This window comes from Macroventuria anomochaeta, assembly GCF_010093625.1.
Source record: "Macroventuria anomochaeta strain CBS 525.71 unplaced genomic scaffold BU25scaffold_27, whole genome shotgun sequence".
NCBI classification, from domain to species: domain Eukaryota; kingdom Fungi; phylum Ascomycota; class Dothideomycetes; order Pleosporales; family Didymellaceae; genus Macroventuria; species Macroventuria anomochaeta.
The window spans coordinates 318,669-342,618 of record NW_022985388.1 but is presented as its reverse complement, the minus strand read 5'-3'; the positions used below and the strand labels follow the sequence as shown (position 1 = coordinate 342,618).

Here is a 23,950-nt window from a genome sequence, read left to right as displayed (position 1 = left end):
CATATCAGGCGCAAAACACACTAAAGACTACTATTTTTTGGTGTTGGATGCTTCTAGCCATCACCGAGACATGATAACCTATGCACAGATCGTTGGACGCTGCAGAACCCCAGCTCGACTGTGGTAATTACTGCAGCGCCGTTTTCTCCACAGCGCCCACAAGGCTGATGCACCAGCCTCGCCTCAAGCACTCTGCCGTACCTCTGCCCCCACCCATTTCATCACCACTGAACCCTCATCCATATTAACCCCCTCTTTGACTCTCCTCGCGAATTCTTGCACACGAACACTCCATCGCAACACCATTCCAGCAGCGTACGCAAAGGCAGGGATGCACAGCTGGCCCATGCCAGAGCAGCCAATGAGAGCGCCCAAAGCCTCAATTTCCTGGATACGCTAATGCAGGATGAGTTGTTCAATTGTAGATGGCATGGTTGCTCGCTGGTCCCACTGCCAGCGAAGCTGCTGAAATAATACTATTACTCTTGGTCGTGCCCTTTCTGCTCTCTTTGTCCTCTCTGTGTGCATCTTTGCTGTCTTATCAATGTGCTTCTCGTTTGTTTTGCGCGCGTCAAGCTGGGTTTTGCGACTCCCTGCGAACACGGATACCCTGGTCAAGGGCCGACTGCGATTGCTGTGCGACCGCGACACGAGAGGAACGATTTCGTCAGCTCTCCACGATACCGGACCTTGGATCTGTGTACATCACGACACTCCTTGTATGCACGCGATTGCAACAGTATGAGCGAGGACTGCCATCGAGGACTCCATTTCGACACGAGGTCACGAGCACGCGCAAGTCACGATTCGCAAGGGGCATGCACCCACTGTCATGCGGAATGCAAGCCAATGCTGGACATCCCATAGAAGGCACTCTGAAAGATACAACAACTATTCCGCTACATATTCGAACCAGATCTGGACCGAACCATCCGTCTCTTTATCACGCCCGCTATATTGTCGCTCGAACCGAAACAAATGAAAATGCTACATGCTGAATCAGATGTACTGGCGACCGTCCGTCGTCCCAAGAGAACCGACATCCGCCGCAGAAAAGACAAGAAAAAGACAACATATGCTGAAGCTTGGAAAAACGATATGGCCATCGCTGGCCTGCAGTATGACCTGCTTGTCTTGTCTTCCGTCACGTCGTAAGAATCATTAAGCATGTCGTAAGAAGCTGACGGCCGTAATCTCGTGTGAGTATAGGTGCGTCGAAGTCGTAAACTCGAAAATCGAAAAAGCACCACATCGAACCGAATGCGCCACTGGGCACGTGGTGGGCAAGCCCTCGCCGGTCACGTTATCACCCACTCAAGGCCATACCACAATCTATTTGCTGGCTCGGGCAATCAACCACTGGAGGACAGCGTCGAGGTTCGTCTCTTCTTTGGCGCTGATCCCGTAACAGCTCACCTCCCGGTGCGAGACTTCTTTGAGGCTCAACGCATCGATGAGCTCATCAACCGAGAGCTTGCCAGGCAGGTCAGACTTGTTGCCAAGGACGAGGAGCGGGATGCCTTCCAGAGCTGGCTTCTCCAAAAGCAGCTTCAGTTCTTCTCTTGCAACTGGTAGAGCGTCCCTGTCGGCGGAGTCGACAATGAACCTGGACGGATCAGCGGAAGCGTTGCAGCACGTGCAACCGAGTCTTACACTATGGCATTCACACCACGGCAATATCTTTCCCACATGGAGCGAAACCTAGGTTGACCTCCGAGGTCCCAACTGTAGTTCATGGTCAGCAGATGGAAACCAGGACAGGGTAGTATGCCGCATCCCGGAAGAGTGGCTCAAACCGGCTTGGTGCCACAAGAGGTAGACCTGCGTGACCAAGGCGGCACAGGGAAACACTCACCACTTCAAGGTTACATGGCCTTTCTGAACGCGCTTCATGTTGAAGCCAACGGTAGGGATGGAGCTATGGCCATTAGCGCTTGGACCAACCGTGACGATGGAGCCCATGGTCGCGCAGAGCTGCGCAGTCGGCATGCTGCTGCTTGCACAACATAGAAAGAGTATTGACGCACTCAACAGTGAACTCTCCTCCCTAGACAGCAGCTCGTCAGTCGGACATGTTCGCTGAGATATCGTGGACGTAGCGCGGCCACCTCCCGATCTGGAAGACACTCACCGCCAGAACTCTCAGCAACGAAGTCTTGCCAGCATTTTGCAGCCCGATCATGGTGATGTCCATCTCTGTCGCCCTACAGAGTGAAAATAGTCAGCTTCCATCTCGGATCATCTTCGAGTGTCGTGTTGCTTGCCCTCCAGACTGAGGTTGGTAGGAGTGGACAGATATCAGAGGCGCATCAGGCATCGAGGCCTGCGCATGTGCAGGCCCAAGGCAAGAAGGTAGACGCACCAGAACAGGCGAAGGAGCCAGTCATAGATACGGCGGAAGATGCTCGCCATGGTGGGAGCACTGGTGATGGAAGTGGCCTCGAGTCGTGACCGTCTACCCGCGAGAACAGGCGATGGACGATGGATGCTGGTGCGAAAGCGTGGGAATCCTTGCTGCGGGGTCTATTCGGTAGTGATTGGCGATCACGCCGGTGTCGAGTAACAGCAACAGAGAATTGACAACAATGCAATGAACATGCAATATGTGCTGGCTACAAAGTGACGAGGTGAAGAGCGAGGATGGCGCTGCCCTAGAGAAAAGGCCGCAGGTGGAGAGGTCGTTGTGCACACATTCGCCGCGGCCAGGTGACTTTCGCTGCAGCAAGCTCTGGGCTAGCGCCTTTTCGCGGCTGCATTGTGCGTCCGTGCTCAAAAAAGTTGCAGCCGATCGAACTTTGGAAGCATCCCACACAGCTTCACACTGTGACCGCCCACGCGACCTTCACTGGAAAGAGTCGCCCGCCATGGCTCCTGCTGCCGCAAAAAAGCAGCCACAGTGGTCGACTGATTTCGACACAAAACGCCGCCAGCACCTCTTCCGGAACCCGCCCAAGGACAAGACCGCCTATCCGACACTTGCTGCAGCCGTTGACCCCCACATCAACTCGTTCAACACAATCTTTGCGCCCGGCGGTCAGATAGAGGAGGGCATCAAGGACATCGGTATTAAGAGTTTCACCGACGGCGACCCATATGCTCAGCCTGAGGAGATTGGGCGCAGGAACAGACTTTCTGTGCGCATTCAAGATGTGTTCCTTGACAAGGCTGTCCTGCCGCCGTCGAACAAGGTGGCTCTCAAGAACCGCAACATTCTCCCTGCGGAATGTCGAGAGCGCCATGCCACATACCGTGGCAAGCTTCGTGCTCGCCTCGAGTACAGGGTAAACAACGAGGACTGGCAGGAGGAGGTCTGCGATCTGGGGACCGTACCCATCATGTTGAGGGTGAGACTCACCCAAGCTGCCGGATTGCGCACGCGTACAGCAGCACGGAGACTAACTCGTGACAGTCAAACCGGTGTCACCTTGAGAACATGAGCCCCGATCAGCTCGTCAAGGCCAAGGAAGAGACCGAAGAGCTGGGTGGCTACTTCATCGTCAACGGTATCGAGAAGATTATTCGAATGCTGCAGGTGAACAGGCGCAACTACCCTATGGCCATCAAACGTGGTGCCTTCACCAACCGTGGCCCTGGTTACACGCAGTACGGTATCCAGATTCGCTCAATACGCACCGATCAGTCCTCACAAACGAACGCACTACATTACTTGAGTGACGGAAACGTCAACTTTCGGTTTTCCTGGAGGAAGGCTGAATACCTGGTCCCTGTCATGATGGTCATGAAGGCGTTAGTGGAAACGAACGACCGGGACATCTTTGAGGGCATCGTCGGCGCATCGGGCTCGAAGGGGCTGGCAGAGAAACAGTTCGTCACGGATAGAGTGGAATTGCTTCTCCGAACGTACAAGGTCTACGGGTTACACTCGCAGGCCAAGACAAGGGCCTACCTGGGATCCAAATTCAAAGTCGTACTACAGCTTCCAGACGATGCCAGCGACGACGAGGCAGGTGTCGAATTCCTGCGGAGAATCGTCCTGCCCCACCTCGGAGCCTACAACGTCACCCCGGCGCAGAACGCCGACAAGTTCCAGATGATCCTTTTCATGATCCGGAAATTGTACGCCTTGGTGGAGGGTGAATGCGCGGTCGATAACCCTGATGCCGTCCAGAACCAGGAAATCTTGCTTGGAGGTCAGCTTTACGGAATGGTCATCAAGGAAAGATTAGACGAGTGGCTAAACTCGATTCGACCGGTCCTGCAGGACTGGGGTCGTCGATCAGAGTGGAAGTCGTTCACATCGCCCGAGTTTAAGAAAGAGTTCGTTCCGAGAGTGCTCAAGAGGACAACCATGGACGTTGGACGCGCCATGGAGTACTTCCTCTCCACTGGTAATCTCGTCAGTCCAACTGGTCTTGACTTGCAGCAGACGGCCGGTTTCGTCGTTGTGGCTGAGAAGATTAACTTCTACCGTTTCATCAGCCACTTCAGGATGGTGCACAGAGGTGCTTTCTTCGCTCAACTCAAGACGACCACCGTAAGAAAGCTGTTACCGGAAAGCTGGGGCTTCATGTGTCCGGTCCACACGCCTGACGGTTCTCCATGTGGGCTGCTGAACCACTTTGCGCACAAGTGCAAGTTGGCTACACAGAACGTTGATGTTTCGGCCGTCCCTAAGCTTGTGGCGCAACTAGGCGTATCCAGCAAGTCCTCCGCGTCACTTGAGTCAAGTGTCGTCGTACAACTTGACGGCCGTGTCTTGGGCTTCTGCTCACCAAAGCAAGCCAAGGTCATCGCAGACACATTGCGATACTGGAAAGTCGAAGGGACGCATGACGTGCCGTTGGAGCTTGAGATTGGATACGTTCCTAATTCGAATGGTGGCCAATACCCCGGTGTCTTCATGTTCTCTCAGGTCGCACGCATGTACCGACCTGTCAAGTACCTTCCTCTTGGCAAGCTGGACTATGTTGGACCCTTCGAACAGCCTTACATGTCAATTGCTTGCACCGATCCCGAGATCGTGTCTGGCGATTCTACGCACGTTGAGTTCGACCCTACGAACATCTTTTCGATTATTGCCAACATGACACCGTTCTCCGATTTCAACCAGTCGCCCAGAAACATGTACCAATGCCAGATGGGTAAGCAATCGATGGGAACACCCGGAACCGCTCTGCGTTACCGAACAGACAACAAGACGTACCGCCTCCAGACAGGTCAAACGCCAATTGTACGACCACCCCTCCACAACGAGTACGGGTTTGACAATTTCCCGAACGGCACCAACGCCGTTGTGGCAGTCATTTCCTATACTGGTTACGACATGGACGACGCTATGATTCTGAACAAGTCTGCACACGAGCGTGGCTTCGGTCACGGTACCATCTATAAGACGAAGATCTGTGATCTTGAGGAGGGTGGACGCCGAAACAGGTCTGGGAAGACGGTTTCCAAGCTTTTTGGTTTTGCTCCTGAAGGACTCAAGAAGGCGTCTTACCTGGACACACTAGATGAAGACGGTTTCCCACGTGTTGGAACGCTCCTGCGTCACGGCGACGTTATCGCAGCGTGGCACACAGTTTCGTACGACGCTGCCACCGACGACTACATCAACCGCGACGCCAACACCCAGTTCTTCAAGTACAAGGAGGACGAGCTCGCCTTCGTAGAGGAAGTCCGCATCATCGGCTCAGAAGATGGGACCCAACCTTGTCAGAAGATTAGCGTCAAGCTCCGCGTACCTCGTTCGCCCATCATCGGTGACAAGTTCTCCTCTCGCCACGGACAGAAAGGTGTCTGCTCCCAGAAGTGGCCCTCAATCGATATGCCCTTCTCCGAATCCGGCATCCAGCCCGACGTCATCATCAACCCCCACGCCTTCCCCTCGCGTATGACAATTGGCATGTTCGTCGAGTCCCTCGCCGGCAAAGCAGGCGCCATGCACGGCATCGCGCAAGACTCGACGCCTTTCCGCTTCGACGAGCAAAACACCGCCGTCGACTTCTTCGGCCACCAGCTCATGAAGGCTGGCTACAACTACTACGGCAACGAGCCCATGTACTCCGGCATCACGGGCCAGGAACTCGCTGCCGACATCTACATCGGTGTCGTATACTACCAGCGTCTTCGTCACATGGTTAATGATAAGTACCAGGTCCGTACCACGGGTCCTGTTAACTCGACCACGGGCCAGCCTATCAAGGGAAGGAAGAAGGGTGGTGGTATCCGTGTCGGTGAGATGGAACGCGACGCGCTTATTGCCCACGGCACGGCATTCTTGCTGCAGGATCGTCTGATGAATTGCTCGGATTACACTAAGGCGGCTATTTGTCGTGGGTGTGGCAGCTTCTTATCCACTGCGCCGACAGTCAGCGAGTACTCGCGCAAGAAGGATGCGGGAGGCAGGAATATGACGATCAGGTGTAGGAGGTGCGCTACGCTGGCGGATGGGCATCAGAGTAAGAGTGATACTTGGACGGATGGGCAAGGTATGAGGTTCAGCGGTGGTGATGATATTGCCACGGTGGCCGTCCCGGGCGTGTTGAAGTACCTCGATGTTGAGTTGGCCAGTATGGGTGTTAGACTCAAGTTCAACGTTGCCCCTTAGAAGTATGTTCGAGTTGGAAGTTTGGGCGGCATGTTGAAGGGAAATGTGTAGGCATTGCTCGGCGTTCTGGATGTAAAAGTTACCCGGGCTCTTTAGCAGCATCAGCGGAGTTCTGTAGACCAATTCATCTACCACATTCAAGGTTCAGACCTCACTTCCTTACATTCTGCCCTCACACTTGAACACTCTCGCCGCAGACAAGCTCCTCACTTTCGATTCATGATCAATACGGATCCTTAGGTCCTTTAACCCGATGGATATGCCTCACCACAATCTTCACCCCCTCCCTACTCCCACACCTCCTAACTTCCCTCCTAACCCCCAGCGCAATCAACTCAGCAATAGCAACACTACGATGCGTCCCTGCCGTACAGCATATCGCTATACTAGTCTCGCCTCCTCCATGCTTCACAACCCTCATCAATTCATCCACCGCGTGATCTATCTCTTTCCGCGCCCTCGAGTCCCGCAGAATTTCGTCTTGCACAACTGTGGAAACGCCTGAGTACGCTTCTTGTATCAGCTTTGGCGGGACGAGACAGTTTCTTGCGTCGATGGTGTACAAGAGCGGGATATGGCGTGGTAGATGCTCGTTCAGCAGGGCCGCGAAAGCGCGGGTTGTTGGCGTGCGGTCGGTGGAGAAGGTCAGGAGGTAGATCTTTGGCATCGAAGGGAGGATGCTGGAGGGGGCTTTGAGGATCGAACGTAGAGGTGGCGCCGCTGTAGACTCGCGGATGTGTCGCATGACGGGTGAGTGTCTTGAGAGGACCAGAGGTGCTAAGCTTGCTGCCATGGCTTTTTCTTGGGGGTGGTGGATGGGTGATAGGGAGGTCCGTGTTGTTTCGATTATCGATCTGCCTTTGTTGTCGATGTACTCGATGGTTCGTGGGTTTGAGACGGGAGGGAGAGAGGGTAGGTCGCAGTGCAGGTACGGATCCTTGTATTGCGAGGAAGGGCGTATGGAGTGAGTGGTGTGTGGACACACATCGTAGAGTGTCAGACATGCGTGTGTGCCGTCCGGACCGGGAAGAGTTGCGTGGAGCTGCCCAGGTGCAGCAGTAGTGTAGGACTGATGCATCGAGGAGGACAAGATCGAGTGACGTGTGCGGGTCCAGATGGGGTCTTTCGAGCTGCGATGGAGAGTGTGGTCGGCTGTGTCTTTAAGCGTGTCGCTCGGGGTGCTTTAATGTCCACTCAACCCCGACTCTCTTCACTGCGCGCAAGTATTGTATATATCGAAGAGGGTAACGCAGCACCGATAGGGAACCTCGGACGAACTGTGAAGCGCTAAGGATAGCAAGGTAGGGTGCATGAGGTAGGACAAGTACGATCCAAGCTCGGCGCACCTGGTAATGGCCCATCGACCAGTGACGGTCCAGATCGATGGGTGAATCGCTCAGCACGTGCATCGCTGTGTCTTGTGACGTGTGTTCTTTCGATCTGTGTGAGGATACAGGCAGGAAGTGCGTAGGTGTCGCACTGTCCTCCTTGACATAAAAGAGGGCAAGAGGTAGTACGTCGATATGAAATCAGGAAAGAGCGTCGTACACAAAGTAGTCTTGAATAAACGCAACTTCGTGACTGGCTCGCCTCATCATCTTACCTGTGAAGCTGCCTCCAGCCTGAAGAACTTGGCTGTAAGAAGTTTTCGAATCCACGGCATGCCAATGTGTCGTACTGGCGGATTGAACATTATAACGTTTCGCATTTTGTTGTTGACCGCAAGGGCTCGCTACATCTATCGTCCTCATAACGCTGCCGCAACTCTCAACCCTAACCGTAAGCAATGCTAAGACTCCAAACCCATCATCATTCAACCAACAAGCCTCAGGCCACTTGCGGGAGCACCAACCTGGCAGACCTCGCAAATCTTGCACACGGTGCCCTTGTATTTGCCGTGGTACTTCGAGCCATCGTAAGGACAGGCAACCGAGGGGTTGCCACCGTAGATGGGTGTGTGGCTAGCAGCGCAAATTTCGAAGTCGGCGAATTGGTCAAAGTCGATTTCGATTCCGTCTGCGGGGTTCCTCTCAGCAACGGTCTTTACACGCTTGGCGGACTCCTTCATCTTCGCGTTGCCGGTCCTGTCGAGCAGAGCGTTGGCGAAGTTTAGCGCGGTGTTGAGCTGCTTGTTCTTGTGGGCGAAGTTCATGGCTGCAGAAAGAGGAAGCGACTTGTGGGCTCCCTCAAGCTCAGGAACGGTGAAGTAGGCGGACAGTTCCAGAGCACGCTTCTTGTCTTCGTCTGAGAGGCCAGAGATGTCAGTGGCACCCTTAGTGAGTGCGCGGCGCTCGAGCTCGATGGACATGGCAAGTGTGTATTGAGCAGCGGTGTGAATCGCCTTCTTCGCCTGACGCCGTATTAGCATGATCACATTTGTAGCGCAGTTTGGAAACGTACCTCGGTGAGCTCTGCTTGCGATGCGACAACATTGACGACCAAGAGGTGCAGTAACCTCTTGAAAGCAGCGACACCGTCAGGAAGCTGGTTCTTGAGCAATGCTTGCTTGCCAGCTGCCAAGTCAGATGATAGAATGGACTCGAGATTCCGTGGGATGATGGGCAGGATCTTTCGCGAGTCTGTCTCGGTAACCGTTCTCCGTACGTAGTTGACGAGAGAAGGCATGTTGGGTGTAGCAGGAAGGAAAGTTCGTGTCGCCTGGTAGATCTCCTGGAAGCGATCCTCGAGAGGAGCAAAGTTGACAGCGCCAACTTGCCTGTTCAACAACTGCATAGCAGTTTCAAAAGACCCTGCAGCAATGTGATCTGCCGCCAGCGGCGAGTTGCGTGCCCACAGATCAGCCTCGCTGCTGCCAGCACCTGCGTCAGCGCCCTCGACCTCGACGAAGTCGTCTTCCGCCTCGACATCACCATCGTCTCCCATGTCCCAGCCGCCAACATCTTCCTCTTCGTCATCACCGCCAAGCTCGGCAGTCGCACCAGCAGCTTCTGGTTCACCGAGCAGGTCCTCGTTACCATATCCATTGGCCGCTGGCTCCTCATCGCCAACACCCTCAATCTCGCCAGCAAGAGCCTTTTCAAAGACGCTCGAGGATGCTGCACGCGTGGGCCAGTTCGCTTTGAAGGTAGGGACAATCGGCTTTGGCGGCTCAAGAGGGTTGCCTATCGAGGGTACGCTGATCTGGTCTTCTGTGACGCCAGCTGCTTCGAGTATCGATTGCGCTTGCTCATCAAGGCCGTGAGCCTTCGCAGTAGCATAAGCCAACGGGTAAAGATCAATCTCTTGGAACATCTCGATCCTGTTCTGAACATCGCCCAGGTAAAGCGCGTTCTGGAAACGTGCGGTCATGTCTCCACGGTGTTCGGCAATTTTGGCCATACGCTTCAACTTCTCCTGGTCGCCTGTTGTAAGGTACAAGAACGACAGCTTATCGAAGTTCCGCAGCTTCTGGTATGTCATCTCCACTATTTGATGGTTCCCGTGCGCGAGAGCCTCGGTGCTGAGTCGCTGCCAAAGCTTCGGTCGGTCAAGCTGCTTCGCCATCTCCACCGCAACCTCGAGGTTGCCACATTCAATAGCGAGCTCAAAGCGTGTTTGGGGATCCTGAACAAACTGAAGCGCAATCTCAGGGTAACCCTTCTTTTGCAGGTACGAAATGATGCTTTGACCGACGAGACTAGATGTCTTGATGATGTTAAGCATCTCATCGTAGTTCCGCTTGACAAGGGCGAGTTTGAAACGGTACTCCGTGGGGTCGATCTGGAGGACCTTGGGCTTCGCGGCTCTGTCCAAGCAGTAGATGTTGCGGCCCTTGACTCTGACGAGATAGACGGTGTGCTCCAGAGTTCGAACGATACCGTTGTCGCCGTTCATCAAGCTGTACTTGATGTGGTTCAATGTCGAGTAGAGAAGTACGCCGGTATCGTCCCAGGTAGCGCTCTTGATGCGAATCGTCTCATGCAGCGTGCTGACCTGGTCGAGGTTTTTGGTGGCAATTGTGACGTTGTGCTTGCTTAGAAGAGCAACGTGTAGCCCATCTGAAGACCAGACAACATATTTGACGCCGGCCACAGCAAGCTCCGCAAGGTTCTTCTTGGCCTGGATATCGTACAACACAACAGTGGTAGGGGTGATGAGAAGCAAGTTACCAGTACCGCCGAAGTAGATGTCAGTCGTGCCATGCGGGGGCTTAATAGTCTTTGTCGTCGAGTTGGTGAGGTCCTTGATATCGATCTGCTGGTTAGCTTGGTTGAAGACTGCGAACCTGTTCCTCGCCACGAAGACCGCCGAGTTTCCTGAGCCACGCTTCGTGTCAGTAGGCTCCACTGCTCCCGAGGCATCGCGTGGAAGACTGATCAGTTCGTATGTACCGCTGTCTGCAGGCGATGTGACCAGAATCGAACGTTCGGCAGGGTTGTAGGACAAAGTTCGCGGCGGTGTCCATGGGCTACCGAGCTTCTTGAGGGAGAGCATGGAAGGCGATTCGAGGTTCTTCTGGAAGTCGTATGACCGAACGTGCTTCTCCTTGGTTATGTAGAAGAGGTTGTTCTGGTAGACCGCAGACGCAGGGCGCTCCCGCTCCAACTTGAACACCATGACACCGTTGTCGTGACCAGCAGCGAAAAGGTTGATCTCCGGATGCGCCGCAATAACCCAGAAACGGTCGTTCTCCCTCTTGAAAGACTGGACGGATGTTCTCCTGTTAAGATCCCATACCCGGATGGTCTTGTCTTCGCCTACTGACAGGATCAGGTCCTGGTGTGGGTGAAACAAACACGCCGAAGCGTTCTGGAAATGCCCTCTGCAAGTGTCGACTTCCCAGGCTTTTGTCTCCGACATTCTCCACAGCTTGACCAGGCGATCGTCACCAGCGGAAACAATCAATGGTAGTGTAGGGTGGAACGCGACCCAGTTCACACCTCGGTCGTGGCCCTCAAGAACGAACTTGACGACCGCGTCTGTGTTTCCAAACATGTCCGCCTGGTTCTGATTCGAGCGGGCCATCTGGTCCTCGAACGACATGGATGTTGGCGCAGAGTGCTTCTTCCTCAACCCAGAGATATCCCAAACACGAACGGACTGGTCGAGCGAGGCGGAGACGACGAGGTCTTCTTTCGGGTGGAACTGCGCGCACATTGTGTAGTGGTTGTGGCCGGTCATGGTGCAGACTTGGACGGGTTAGGTAGGCTTCGCGGGGGGATTCAACAACAGCGACTTACTGAGGGAGCCTACACATGTTAGCAGTGGTCTACAGGGAGAGCTGAGATAACGTACGGTTCTGCCAGTTCCAGATACGGATGGTTTCTGCTTCCTGTCAGTATGTCCTCGGCGCAGCTGCGGTGTGCGCTTACGATCGTCTGAACTACTGATGATCCATGGTAGCTCGTGGTGGAAGAAGACGGTTCTGACATAGTCCAGATGACCGCTCAGAGTGAACAGACATCGTCGAGTCTGGTACGACCAGACCTTGATCTTGTAGTCGTCGCCACCAGATACGAATCTGCTCCATCTCAGTATGCCGCGCAATCGAATTCAGCGCTCTCTAATGCTCACAATGGCTGGGTCTTGTGGAAGTCAACGCCGCGAACCGGCCCGTCGTGTTCTTCGAAGCGGTCGATCAGGGTTCCCATGCGGTAGTCCCATAGCTGGATGGTGGAGGAGTGCAGCGACACAAGAATCCAGGGTCTAAGGGCGGTCAGCGCAGGAAGATGGCAGTCGGAGCGCATGCAGGTACCTCTTGGGGTGGAAGGCAATACCCTTAGCCCTCGAGGACTTGGATTCGAACTGTGCAGGGTCAGATATGTGCAAGAGCGCATACATGTATAGCTGCATACCTTGGTCAACATGCTCGGGGAAGAAGCCATGGTGGAATTGAGGGCGAAGCCGCAGCTTCAGTAACACGCTGAGCAGCTTCAATGCAAGAGACGGTGGTATTGGAAGTGGGATGGCGTATGAAGAACAAAAAGAAACACGATGTTGCGAATGGTTCACGCTCTGCTGCCTCCGCCGCAAGCTGCTCTGGCCAGAGGTTCAATCTGTCCCTGCCACGCAACGGAATAGCGAGTCGTGCATGGGCCACCTCGCAACACCAAAGAACTAACCCCACCAAAAGCGCTTCACGTGACGTCTACTACATCCGTCGTTTGCAGGCGAATCATTGACGCCTGAGGCTCATATCAGGGCTAGTCGACTTCAAGTCTCGTCGTTCTCCCCCTAAGCAGAGCCGCATCGCCCCGAGGCCCGCTCAATTTCTGCTCCGCTGCGTGCGCTCGGTTGAATATGTATGCATGTTCTTATGCATGCCTGCCCCGCCAATGCTCTCCCGCTGCCAGCTGGCCAGCACTACCCAGAGAACCATGCGTGCTGCAATACTGAGCGCCGCCGTCATTCGTTGGGCTGGTTGGGCCTTGACGCAAGGTAAGATTGTGCGAGGCCTCGTGGGAACTAATTGCTCGTGAACACATATCGCGGCCACCGAGTAGAGTCACGGTAGGAAAGCACTTCTGCACGCAGACCCGCCTGCAAAGAACCGCGGCCGAACAGCTCATTGCTGAAACGCAGGTGATAATTGGCGACGTCCCACACAATCTCAGGCATTAGGGAATTGTACCACCCCAGGCCCGCCTCCTCCAATCCTTATTTTTTCATTCGACTATCCCATTCGACCACCGCCGCACACACTTTGTTTCCCCTACTGACCTGCGCTCTGTGGCTCTCACTGTCTGCGAGCTACCCGTCCTGCATTGCTGCCTGTAGCACTCCTCATTCTCCCTGCACGATAAGCAGGGTCTGACCTGTGAAGCCTTCCACCAGTCCGTCTGCAACTCGCCGCTCAACCCTCCAGTCACGCTCTCCCAACCCTTCTCCAGAATGATACTGTCCGCACAATCCTTCTTCCGAATCTCAAGAACAAGACACGTCCGCCGGCCTTGCATACCATAAGATCAGCAAAGATCGAGTGAGCAGATCATTGATACGTACGCTGTCGCAATTGGCCCGCCAGCCTGACGCAACCACCATCACCGGTGAACAACACCACCTGCCCAACCCATATGGCGACACACGAACACCCACCAAACTTCGAGATGCTTCACGGTTGTCCAACCCCGCCGCCTACTGCATCGAGCATCCACGGCCCGCCTCGTTTCCTCTCTCGAGTAAACCACACGCCACCATTGTACAAGCGTATGGGTGCTTCCAAACCGCTACACACTCCACCGTTGGAGTTCACGCCCATTGGACAGAACCAGTTTCGATTCACGCGAGCGCAGTCGATCGAGCGATCCTCGCGGCCCTCTAGCGTCTCCGGACATGCGTATGCCGGCACAACTCCTCAAGAAACCGAATATGAAGAGAGCTCGGAAGAAGAAAGCGAGGACGAGGACGAGAGACCCATGCGACGGGTAGAGGAGGCCGACTTTGAACTTGAGGAGGTCGACAGCGATGAAAGCGAAGATGAAAACCTGGAAGTCGTGCAGCCAGACCATTGCGAGGACGCGAAGAGCGACATAAGCGCCGCTGCACTAGAAGCCACCGGGGTCATGGACCAGTTGAGAGAACTGCATGTCTCGGAAGGCTCCACCGACGAGGAGGCCAAAGAGCGCAGATACGTGCACAAGAAGAAGAGATGGAGCGCGGGAGTCTTCAAACGTACCCACAGTCAGAGTGTCGAAGGCGACAGCAGCTACTCTGACGATGATCCCCAAGACGATAACAAACCCGAGGCGCGCCGTCTGCGCCGCAAGTTGCGTGGACCTGGACCGTGTGACAGGCGAGGCTCCCTCATCTTCGAGGACAAGGGATTCCCGAATACCAATAACATCGAGGAAGTGGAAGAACCAGAGGAGGGAGTCGTGAAACACACCAAAGGCCCGCCATCGATCCCCAGTGATGACGCGTTCACACTAGATGAACTCCCTTTCTGGCGAGGGGCTTACGAGACCATGGAGGTCGAAAATGATTCAGAGTAACTTTCTCTGTAGCACATATGGATGGCTTCTGTCGGTTTGCAGCCTGTATCAGCGAGCAGGCTTGCGGCGAATAGGTGTCTGTTTGTTTGTTTGTTGTTTCTTAGCGCAGCGATTACCCCTTTCGTAACATACCAATTTACTTGCTCTTTCCTCACCAACCCCCAGCTTCATCTTGAGGCTTTGTGCAGTGCACCGATTTCGGATACGCAGGCTTCCGACGAAGGATCGAGTTGATGGGAATTTGGTTGGTGTCCTGCACCTGAGTCCTAGGCATCTATTTCTGGTGCGGCCTGCTGACAAGCCCTGGAGCTAAGCCCTGGGGGCGTGGGTTACAGCTGGGTGGCCACGGCTTCAACACCAACACTTACCTCTACTTAACAATGAACACTAATTATACGCCGCAACATCAAAACAAGTACAGGTAGCTAGCTCGAGGACACTGAAGCAATTTCTAACATAGTCTGGAGCCCAGACCGTCATGTGAAGAGGACTTGAGAGTTAGCCATTCTGACTGATAGCGTAAGCAACAGTCTGCTGGTTCACCGCATCGCAACAATTGACTTGAGCTGGAAGTTGGCATCTCACAGTCATTCTCTCAAACAGGTTGTATCGTGCTATCTATCTGCACGTGGTAAAAAACCGCCAAAGCAGCGCCGAAGATGTCTTACGGCTAGCACATCTCCCGCTGCAATCCAGCCTGCGCTACGCTCCGCCCATCAGCAGCCGCCTCGATGAGTGGCTGGCGAAAGAAACACTTACGAAGCTTTTCTATCAAAGCCAATCGCTTGCTGTGCCGTAAGGTCTTCTAAACAAATCTCACCTGTCACTGAATTAAGTTCTGCTTAGCTATGGAGCACGTTGCTGCTCTACTCAGCCCTGCACTACTCAGCCATGCACTATCAGCATCACCCGGATTACCAACATCCGCTCTGAACACCATCAGCAATTTAGATCTGGTGACTTGAGGTATGGTTGTATAAAGGTGTCGTGGAGGAGCCCCATACTATCGATCATCTCCTTACTTACAACCAACAAACCATACTTCAGTCTCATTTCTCTTATTTCCTTTTCATTTCCTATCTTCTTTCTGGGTTTTTTCGAATCATCGTCATCAGAATGATCAGCCTCACCAAGTTTGTTATCCTCGCTGCGGCGGCCTTCGGCTCAGTCCAGGCCCTGCCCCAGAGCATGCCCTCCTCGACTAGCACCGCAGCAGCACCTCCAGCACCCACAGCCGACCAATCCCAGCTCTTCCGCGACCTCTTCAGCGCACCAACGGCCATCAAACGCTTCCAACGTCTCCTCGTTTCAGGCCAAGGCGACACCCTACTCACCGGCGACGCCCTTCGAAAACTCACCGTCTTCTCCTTCAACAACGCGATTCCAGCCCCCAACGCAACAGGCGGCGCAACAAAAGCCGCCAACATCGAAACCTTCCCGATCCTCACCGGCCTCGGAATAAGCACAACGCTCGGCTTCCTCGAGCCCTGTGGCATCAACACGCCGCATGTGCACCCCCGCGCGACCGAGTTTCTGACCCTCGTCGACGGCGCCAATCTCAAGTTTGGATACGTCCTCGAAAACGGGCTCGTCGGTGCCGGTCAAAACCCCGAAATCGCCGGCACTTTGAACAAGTTTGAAGGCACCGTGTTTCCGCAGGGAAGCATCCATTTCCAATTCAACGACAATTGCCAAAAGGCGACATTCGTTGCTGCGCTGAACAGCGAGGATCCGGGGACAAGCCAGATCGCGCAGAACTTCTTTGCGCTGAATGCGGGAGTTGTTAATGCTACGCTGGGCTTCCCGAAGACGATTGATGGGAAGAACATTGAGGAGTTCAGGAAGTACATTCCGGCCAATTTGGCGCAGGATGTGGATGTTTGTCTTGCGAGGTGCAGTAAGCAGTACTAAGTGCACGAAGCAGTAGGTGGCAGGGGGACGGCAGACGGTTGGTGAAATGGTGCGAGCGCGATGGATCTGCTCGATTCTGCATGGCGACGGCGTTGGCGTTGTTCATTTTTACACTCATGACGCTCCTTACTATATAATACAAACTTGTCTTTTGGGATCTGGCTACCTCAACATGAATAACGCTGACCAGATGCACCTTTCGAAATCCTTCTACCCTTGAATGTCAGACAATAGAAGCATAAATCCGAAATCTGTTTCTTGCTCTCACATCGGTCGACACACCCAGATATGGGGGACTTGGAATCGACAGCGTTCATATGTCTTGACCTCGATACACTCATCGATCATCATTGCATGTTCGAACATTGTTTGCCGTGACAGTCGTCTATTCATGTATGCTATGCTTCTGGGATATCAACTCTTACTTCTTCTCCTCGAGGGTCAAGTTCTCAATCGCCTCCCTCACGCCCTCGGTGCCAACGTCGACCTTGGCCTTATCTGCGCCCTCGACGTGCCCATCTGGCTTGGCCTCGACCTTCTTCGCGCCAGGATGGAAGGTGCCCTTATTCTTGACCTTTTTCTCCTTCTTCTTCTCTGCCGGTGGCGGCGGGTAAGCCTTCTGCTCAATCTCCTTCCACTCGGCGCTGCTCTGGAACTCTTCCTGTACAGGCTTGAGGAGGGCATTGAGTGCGTCGACGACAGCCGGCTTGAGGGTTTGTGGGGACAGGATGTCCGCCTTGTAGTCTTCGTGCATTTGGGCGATGGTGGTGTACTCGAGGGGCTCGGCGTCGCGGCGGGGGACAACGAACTTCGGTGTGCCGTGACGGAGGTAAGATGCAGGAAGAAGGACGTACTCGACGAAGGAGAGAATACCGTTGTCCTCGACAACCTTGGGAGCGGCGTGCGCTTTCTTGAGTTTGCGCTTAACAATGTCTTCATTGTCGAGAACGTCGATCTTGGAGTCGGGGTCCGAGGCGCTCATCTTGCCGCCTTGTAGACCAGGAACCATGGGGTTCATGCAGTGGGCGCGCTCTTTGTAACCGATCTTGGGGAGGATGTCTTTGGCGAGGGCGAAGATCTTGCGCTGGTCTACACCACCGAATTGCATGTCGACGTCCAGGTACTGCTCATCGAGGGCTTGCATGAGCGGGTAGAGCAGGCCGGATAGAGGTGCGTTGTCGGTTTGTTTGACGACTTCGGCGCCAGCGCGCTTTGCATCGTGCTCAGAGGTGATGGAGGCCAGACGGAGCACATCCATCATGTAGTCTGGCTTCAGCTCGTAGGACGAGCCCAGGACGAACTCGAGGCGGTCGATGGGGACGTTGACGGCTTTAAGGAGTGCGGTGATAGTGAAGCGGTAGTATTCGGCACGGAATTTGACGAGCTCGATAGGTGCCTTCAAATTGTCGAGGAAGCCGTGGATATCGGCGAGGAGAATCTTGACGTGACACCCTGCGGCGAGGAACTGAGCCAGCTTGAGGATAGGTACGAACTGCAATTCTGTTAGCTACTATGACGCTGGAAAACAAGCGTCACTAGACTCACGTATCCGCAGTGCGGCCTGCCTGTTGTAGCAGTTCCCCAGTAGACCTTGAGTGGTCTGCCCTCCTTGAGCGCTGCCTCCATGATCTCTGGGTTCAGCACCTCCTTCAAGTTGACCTTGATGAGGTCCAACTTCTCTTCGGGCGACATCTTCGCCGATTCGTCGCTTGCCGCTGATTCATTCTGGCTCTTTTGTAATCTCGCCTTAGCATTAACTAGTTGTGCCTGAAGCTCTTCAATCTTCTTCTCGATAGTTGCGATTTCGTCCTTGATCGAGTCGGCCATGGTGGGGTATTAGAGGGGTTAATGACAGCTACTGTGTCAATTGAAATATTGCAAGACTTGATGTCTGTGTGAATTCAATCAGAGTGAGGTTGGGAAGGTAAGAGCAAGGACGGCAGTATATGACTGCGCAGGACCAAGCTCAGCTGTAGGATTGTGGTTGTTGCGGCGGAGCTGAAATGAGTCGACAACACAGTCAGGCTAAAATTGGGTCTCCTGCGCCTCCGGTTGGCTGGTCGCGACCACAATTCACAACCTCCGCACAACCACACCAAACTTCACCTCTTTTGACTATTTAGAATATCTCCACTCGATATTCAATGACTGGTCGAGATCTCACGTTTATCAGAAGACAGAAGTATAAGTTCAAACGGGCTTCAGGAAGCACGATCCTTCCTGCCCAGGTGTACTGCGCCGCAGTAATGCTTCAGCCGCTCACGATTTTTCCGATACTCCTGCATGCTCAGCGTGGAAACGAGCTCAGCAGAAGTCGGTGGGCAGATGCGGCACTGCCTGGTAACTGGGCACCCATACAGCCCAGAAAGCTAGCAGCAGGCGGTCCTCTTACTCCTGTAGAGGTAAGAAGTGTCGCTGTGCTTTCCTATACGATGATGAGGGCAAGAGGTACTACATTGATATGAGTACTGGAAAGCACGTCGCACACAGAGTAGTTCTGGATAGACGCATCCGTGGACACCTTGACTCACTGTTACTATCTTTTGATCTTCAATGACGCCTTCGAACTGAGAAGCTTGGTATTAAGCAAGCGTATCCTGTGCCGATTCGTTGTACTGACAATATGGCGAGAAAGGTTCGTCGAGGTGAGGAATTTGTGAAACCTAAGAATCATCTCATTGTTCTACATGCTTGCTAACAGAAACAGGATATAGAGTACCTGCCACTGATGCCAGATTTTTGCACAGCCATACGTCTACTTCGATAGGATTCTTCTCTTTCTTCTTCAACCTCTTCACAACTTCGTCATTTCATTACGCGGACTTCTTCTTGCCAATCGATGTGTCAATGCTGCCAACCGCCCATGTAAAAGCGAACACAACAAATGCGCCCAGGGTGATGACGGCAGGCTTCCTGTATCCCGCAGTCCAGGGGTAATCATATGTGACAATCAGGTCCCTGTCCCTGAAATCATCGACCAAATTGATCACAGTCAAAGTCAGCGTCGTACGGCCAACAGTATCCATGAACGTCTTGTGCAGGCTCGTCGAGTTCTCGACAACAGGCACTGTGGTCTGGAAGTTGACATTCGTCGCACCCTCGGGCAGGATGACACGGAGGCTCACACGACCGTACGAGATACCCTCGACAGCGCGGGGGCCCTCGAGGAATGGCACCTTGAGAACGTAGGTGTCGCCCTTGGCCAGCTTGCGCAGGTAGCTCGACAGGTCTGCGTTCCAGCCCACGCGGAAACTGTACTTCCAGGTGCCGAAAACGGGGTAGCGCGGCTTCAGCTCGAGCAAGTTCTCCTTCTTGCCCGGGCGGAAGCGCGAGGTGGAGACGTTACCAATGTCATCGGTGAAGTAGGGGTCCACAGCGCCGGGGGCGAGGGGCAGGTTCAGGCCCTTCAGGGCGAAAGTGGGCGGGTTCATGTACGACTGCTTCTGCCACTCGACACGGGAGAAGTGGTTCTTGAGGCCTGCTCCCTCGTTGACGAGCCAGTAGCGCTCTTCGGTGGCCAGGTTGCCGCCCCAGTGCGAGACTTCGAGGTCGCGCTCGAGCAGTGTGGATTGTATGACGGGCTTGGTGAACTCGTAGCGCACGCTCACGGGCTGCTGTGCGCCGGCCGGGACGTTGGCGTAGAGACCGTAGGTAAAGGTCGAGCCCTGCTTTTGGGGGTCGGCTTTCTGCTCGTCGTTGAGCTCGGCGGGGAGGGTGGTGTAGTCGGTGACATCGGCGTTGGGGAACTTGACTTTGGTGCGCTGCTTCTCGGTGAGGTAGGCAGAGGGCGTGTAGGCGCTGAAGGTGTATTGGAGGTACTGCTTCGCTGTCTGGGCGAGCTCGGAGGGGACGGGCTTGAGGGAGGAGAGGACCGAGTAGGAGATGCTGATTGTCTGCTGTTTCCCAGGTGCCAAAGGCTCCGGGAGGTGGACAAGGTAGAATTCGGTTGTGCTGTCCTGGTCGAGGCCGACAACTTCGACTTTGAATGTCCCTGCTGCTGCATTCTTCTTGTCTCTTACTTCAAATCCTCCAACCTTGGACAACAAACTTGTGTCGAATGGAACATAGTATTCCGACTGCGGCTTCGAGTCGATATTCTCAATGAGGACATTGACTGTTTCCCTGGGGTAAGCTTTGTCCAAGTTGGTAGTCCTGACCAAATGGGCATTCTTGAAGACCTGTGGAGGCTTGAATGTGCTGGGAAGCACCTGCTTCGACCGCAGCGGTTCAGAGAGGTTTAATTCGGCGCTTGCGAAGCTCGACAATGCCGCAATGGCACTTGTGAAAAGAGAAAACGACCTCATGTTGGGTAGCAGCAAAGTTACCCAGTCATGTGAGAGGTCAGTGTGGGAAGGAACGGTCAAGGTGGATTGTCGCGACGAAACGCTGTGGTTGCGTATGCTGATGCGTCGTGTCCACTCAGGAAGGTGCGTCCGTGCACTCATAGCTCAAGCTCACCCGCCGCGGTTGATCCCCGCAATATTCATCAGGACACTATGAGACTCCTTTCCAGAGCTGTACCAAGGCCTCGTCTGCCACAGCAGAGCTGCACGTTACTGGCAAGGCGCCACTTGACCAACAATGGCTTCTTCCGCGTCTCAGAGGAGGTGCGAGAAGCTTTGAACTCGAAGAAGCCCGTCGTTGCGCTGGAGTCGACGATATACACTCATGGTGCGATTGAAGAGAGTCAATTGAACTGTATGTACGAATGTTGATTCTTTGTGCAGGCTTCCCATACCCCGAGAATGTAGCCCTCGCATCCCTCCTCGAAAGCGTAGTCCGAGTCAATGGCGGTGTGCCCGCAACCATAGGCATTCTAGGTGGTGTTGCACGTGTAGGCATGGACCCAGAGGAGTTGATCAGGCTCACTGAGTCTGCTGGCCAGCCGACGACCTTGAAGCTTTCCAGGCGAGACCTGAGCTATGTCTGTGGACTGCGATTGACAGGCAAGAACTTCAATGGCGGCACTACAATTGCAAGCACAATGTTGCTCGCCGAGCTGGCTGGCATCAAGATCTTTGGAACTGGAGGTCTTGGTGGAGTCCACCGTGGTGCAGAGTCGAGCATGGATATCTCTGCTGACTTGACTGAGCTGGGCAGGACACCCGTCACCGTGATCTCAAGTGGCTGCAAGAGCTTCCTGGATATTCCTCGGACCCTTGAATATCTGGAGACTGAGGGTGTGGGTGTTGGCACTTTCGCAGATGGCCGCGAAGGGAAGGTAGACTTCCCGGCCTTTTGGTCAAGAGACAGTGGCGTCAAGAGCCCAACAACCATCCAGGACGAGATTGAGGCTGCTGCTATCATTCGTAAGTACCTCGACCCTCCCTATACGCTACGTATATTGATACCACCTAGACGCACAACATGATATGCGAATCCGGTCTGGTCTGCTCTTTGCCAATCCCGTCCCAGTTGAAGCTGCCATTCCAAAGGAAGAGATGGACGTCGTCATCGAGGAAGCCCTCAAGCAAGCCAATGCCCAAGGCGCGTCCGGCAAGGATAATACACCTTTCGTCCTGGCAAAGATTAAGGAGCTTACCAAAGGCAAATCCATCCCGGCCAATAGAGCGCTGATTGAGTCCAACGTAAGGAGGGCTGCCATCGTTGCCCGCGAGTTGTCAATCCTGGAAACAAAGCGAGATGGAGCCCAAGGGTGAGCCAGACACTCTTGCTGCTAAATCGTAGAAACTGGCGCTGATTGTAAGTATGTAGACGTAACTCTTCCTACTTCACTCCAGTGCAACTAAGCACCACTGCTGCGAAGGAAGTGCTTACCAATGCAACACCATCGATACCCACACCACCTGCAACTCCTGTCTTTACATCACCTCTTGTCTCTGATGCTGCTGCACCTGTCGATATTGCTGTTGCAGGTGCACTTGCAGTCGACTTCTCATGTGACTACGCTCCGTTCGCCAACGCTTCAAGCCAGGTCGACCCGCTGCCTCATACTTCCAACCCAGCAGAGATCAGCCAGAGCTTAGGGGGCGTAGCTCACAATATTGCTAAAGCCGCACATCTCCTTGGCTCCTCCGTGCGTCTCTACAGCGCAGTCGGAAACGACCTCAGCGGTCGCGCAGCAGTCAGCCAGCTAGAAGACGAAGGCATGCACATATCCGGTATCGAAACCCTGCCCGCTCCAGCACGAACAGCTCAATACGTCGCTGTCAACAACGCAAACAAAGACCTCGCACTCGCCATGGCCGACATGTCAATCCTCGAAACCATCCCCCAAAGTCTAACCTCCTCCTTGTCCGCCACTCTCTTCGCCAACCCCACAACAAAACCCAGGGTCTTTGTAGCAGACGCCAATTGGTCTTCTCCCGCACTCCGCACCTGGCTCTCAGCCGCCCATGCCGCATCAACAACGACCATCTTTGAGCCCGTCTCCACCGCGAAAGCACTGCGCATCTTCCCCGGCGACTCACAAACGATATTGACATATCCCAATCCCCTTGCCAGTATCATAACCCCGAACAACCACGAACTCATCGCGCTCCACGAACACGCCCACACGAAGGGTCTCTTCGACACACCATCGTGGTTCGCTGTCATCGACGCCCTAGGTATTCCATCAACAGGTCTGCGCGTGCCATTAGCCATGGTGACAAGCAGCAAGCTAGTAGACGCAGGAATCCCACAACAAGCGATAAAGCTCCTGCCCTTCTTCCCTACCATCCTGACAAAACTCGGTCCCCAGGGCGTGCTAATGACAAAGCTGCTCTGCTTCGACGCCCCGGAACTGCACGATGATGCAGAAAGGCAATACATTTTAGCGCGCAATAATAATGGGGATGTGAAGGCGGGAGTGGGCGGGTTATATGTGAGACTGTTTCCAGTGGAGAAGGTGTTGAGCCCGGAGGAGGTGGTAAGTGTTAATGGGATTGGGGATACGTTTTGTGGGGCTTTGGCTGTAGGCCTGGCAAAGGGGAAGAAGGTTCAGGATGTCGTAGCCTTCGCTCAAAGGGCTGCGAGTCTGAGCCTGCGGAGTCGTGAGAGTGTGAGCCCTGAATTGAGGAGCTTAAAGGGGGCTGTGGAGAGGTTGCAGGAATGTAAGTTGCACGGGTTGATACTCGAAGAAGTGGATGACTTTTGACGTTGCGACTATGTCCTCGAATCTACAGCACATCACATAGCACCGGAAGCTCTGTCTCTCTACAACTCATCCTTCAGCCCCGCAATCTGCGGTGTCGTAGGCGTACAGCAGCTCTTCCTGTCACACGCGCATGAACAACCGAGTGCGTATGCCGACGCCCAGCTTGGAGAGATATGCTCCGGCTCACCATGGTGCTGGCCGACTATTCCAAAACGTTAGGTCTGATCTGTGAGTCCACTACGAAGTACTTACTATAACAGAGCTTCTTCGAAACATGATAATCCACGCTATGGCATGCTACAAGGGCGCCGCAAGCGTTCAAGCAATCCTTGAACGTGGGCTGACTCGTTTTGGCTACTACAAGTCAGCGTTGACGTCCGTACTCACGAAGGGTATAACGAACCTAAGACTTTCGAGCCGTGTCGCCGCCCGCAATCAATG

At 54.2% G+C, this 23,950-nt stretch overlaps 10 protein-coding genes across 10 annotated transcripts; 5 read left to right on the top strand and 5 right to left on the bottom strand.

Moving 5' to 3' along the window:
- The first annotated feature begins 337 nt into the window (after window positions 1-337).
- Window positions 338-1,472, top strand: BU25DRAFT_123746 (uncharacterized protein). The gene is made up of 2 exons (XM_033700456.1): window positions 338-1,199; window positions 1,412-1,472. Exon 1 carries the CDS (start codon window positions 426-428, stop codon window positions 996-998), a length of 573 nt encoding a protein of 190 aa, XP_033559348.1. The 5' UTR covers window positions 338-425; the 3' UTR covers window positions 999-1,199; window positions 1,412-1,472.
- Window positions 858-1,994, bottom strand: BU25DRAFT_412959 (ADP-ribosylation factor). The gene is made up of 3 exons (XM_033706919.1): window positions 1,856-1,994; window positions 1,654-1,725; window positions 858-1,606 (listed from the first exon to the last, which is right to left on the bottom strand). The coding sequence occupies exons 1-3, from the start codon at window positions 1,987-1,989 to the stop codon at window positions 1,333-1,335; spliced, it is 480 nt and encodes a 159-aa protein (XP_033559347.1). The 5' UTR covers window positions 1,990-1,994; the 3' UTR covers window positions 858-1,332.
- Window positions 1,995-2,828: 834 nt separating this feature from the next.
- Window positions 2,829-6,698, top strand: BU25DRAFT_397732 (beta and beta-prime subunits of DNA dependent RNA-polymerase). Its single transcript, XM_033704886.1, has 2 exons — window positions 2,829-3,344; window positions 3,410-6,698. The coding sequence occupies exons 1-2, from the start codon at window positions 2,865-2,867 to the stop codon at window positions 6,566-6,568; spliced, it is 3,639 nt and encodes a 1,212-aa protein (XP_033559346.1). The 5' UTR covers window positions 2,829-2,864; the 3' UTR covers window positions 6,569-6,698.
- A 93-nt stretch (window positions 6,699-6,791) lies between these two features.
- On the bottom strand, window positions 6,792-7,646 carry BU25DRAFT_460624 (uncharacterized protein; the record flags this gene model as incomplete). Its single annotated transcript, XM_033710372.1, has 1 exon — window positions 6,792-7,646. The coding sequence occupies one exon, from the start codon at window positions 7,644-7,646 to the stop codon at window positions 6,792-6,794; it is 855 nt and encodes a 284-aa protein (XP_033559345.1).
- Window positions 7,647-8,271: 625 nt separating this feature from the next.
- Window positions 8,272-12,542, bottom strand: BU25DRAFT_372824 (Coatomer, alpha subunit). The gene is made up of 8 exons (XM_033704024.1): window positions 12,364-12,542; window positions 12,264-12,313; window positions 12,083-12,214; window positions 11,881-12,029; window positions 11,804-11,833; window positions 11,749-11,757; window positions 8,969-11,697; window positions 8,272-8,918 (listed from the first exon to the last, which is right to left on the bottom strand). The coding sequence occupies exons 1-8, from the start codon at window positions 12,391-12,393 to the stop codon at window positions 8,382-8,384; spliced, it is 3,666 nt and encodes a 1,221-aa protein (XP_033559344.1). The 5' UTR covers window positions 12,394-12,542; the 3' UTR covers window positions 8,272-8,381.
- Window positions 12,543-13,614: 1,072 nt separating this feature from the next.
- On the top strand, window positions 13,615-14,499 carry BU25DRAFT_346511 (uncharacterized protein; the record flags this gene model as incomplete). Its single annotated transcript, XM_033703103.1, has 1 exon — window positions 13,615-14,499. The coding sequence occupies one exon, from the start codon at window positions 13,615-13,617 to the stop codon at window positions 14,497-14,499; it is 885 nt and encodes a 294-aa protein (XP_033559343.1).
- A 1,116-nt stretch (window positions 14,500-15,615) lies between these two features.
- On the top strand, window positions 15,616-16,410 carry BU25DRAFT_346703 (RmlC-like cupin; the record flags this gene model as incomplete). The annotated part of the gene is made up of 1 exon (XM_033703111.1): window positions 15,616-16,410. One exon carries the CDS (start codon window positions 15,616-15,618, stop codon window positions 16,408-16,410), a length of 795 nt encoding a protein of 264 aa, XP_033559342.1.
- Window positions 16,411-16,831: 421 nt separating this feature from the next.
- On the bottom strand, window positions 16,832-18,237 carry BU25DRAFT_346560 (tyrosyl-tRNA synthetase; the record flags this gene model as incomplete). Its single annotated transcript, XM_033703106.1, has 2 exons — window positions 16,832-17,902; window positions 17,956-18,237. 2 exons carry the CDS (start codon window positions 18,235-18,237, stop codon window positions 16,832-16,834), a joined length of 1,353 nt encoding a protein of 450 aa, XP_033559341.1.
- Window positions 18,238-19,096: 859 nt separating this feature from the next.
- BU25DRAFT_412951 (oligosaccharyltransferase alpha subunit) lies at window positions 19,097-20,781 on the bottom strand. The gene has a single exon (XM_033706918.1). The coding sequence runs from the start codon at window positions 20,712-20,714 to the stop codon at window positions 19,224-19,226; it is 1,491 nt and encodes a 496-aa protein (XP_033559340.1). The 5' UTR covers window positions 20,715-20,781; the 3' UTR covers window positions 19,097-19,223.
- A 120-nt stretch (window positions 20,782-20,901) lies between these two features.
- Window positions 20,902-23,631, top strand: BU25DRAFT_372813 (IdgA domain-containing protein). Its single transcript, XM_033704023.1, has 4 exons — window positions 20,902-21,081; window positions 21,138-21,719; window positions 21,769-22,066; window positions 22,126-23,631. Exons 1-4 carry the CDS (start codon window positions 20,907-20,909, stop codon window positions 23,507-23,509), a joined length of 2,439 nt encoding a protein of 812 aa, XP_033559339.1. The 5' UTR covers window positions 20,902-20,906; the 3' UTR covers window positions 23,510-23,631.
- The last annotated feature ends 319 nt before the right edge of the window (window positions 23,632-23,950 follow it).

Coding starts and splice junctions, on each gene's coding strand:
- BU25DRAFT_123746 (XM_033700456.1), top strand. CDS start 426: ATGGCATGGTTGCTCGCTGGTCCCACTGCCAGCGAAGCTGCTGAAATA.
- BU25DRAFT_412959 (XM_033706919.1), bottom strand. CDS start 1,989: ATGCCGACTGCGCAGCTCTGCGCGACCATGGGCTCCATCGTCACGGTT. Junction 1,726..1,855: donor GGCCATGTAACCTTGAAGTG/GTGAGTGTTTCC, acceptor CATGAACTACAG/TTGGGACCTCGGAGGTCAAC. Junction 1,607..1,653: donor CGTGGTGTGAATGCCATAGT/GTAAGACTCGGT, acceptor TGATCCGTCCAG/GTTCATTGTCGACTCCGCCG.
- BU25DRAFT_397732 (XM_033704886.1), top strand. CDS start 2,865: ATGGCTCCTGCTGCCGCAAAAAAGCAGCCACAGTGGTCGACTGATTTC. Junction 3,345..3,409: donor CCGTACCCATCATGTTGAGG/GTGAGACTCACC, acceptor AACTCGTGACAG/TCAAACCGGTGTCACCTTGA.
- BU25DRAFT_372824 (XM_033704024.1), bottom strand. CDS start 12,393: ATGGCTTCTTCCCCGAGCATGTTGACCAAG. Junction 12,314..12,363: donor CCCCGAGCATGTTGACCAAG/GTATGCAGCTAT, acceptor GACCCTGCACAG/TTCGAATCCAAGTCCTCGAG. Junction 11,834..11,880: donor CATCAGTAGTTCAGACGATC/GTAAGCGCACAC, acceptor GACAGGAAGCAG/AAACCATCCGTATCTGGAAC.
- BU25DRAFT_412951 (XM_033706918.1), bottom strand. CDS start 20,714: ATGAGGTCGTTTTCTCTTTTCACAAGTGCCATTGCGGCATTGTCGAGC.
- BU25DRAFT_372813 (XM_033704023.1), top strand. CDS start 20,907: ATGAGACTCCTTTCCAGAGCTGTACCAAGGCCTCGTCTGCCACAGCAG. Junction 21,082..21,137: donor GTCGACGATATACACTCATG/GTGCGATTGAAG, acceptor TTCTTTGTGCAG/GCTTCCCATACCCCGAGAAT. Junction 21,720..21,768: donor TGAGGCTGCTGCTATCATTC/GTAAGTACCTCG, acceptor GATACCACCTAG/ACGCACAACATGATATGCGA.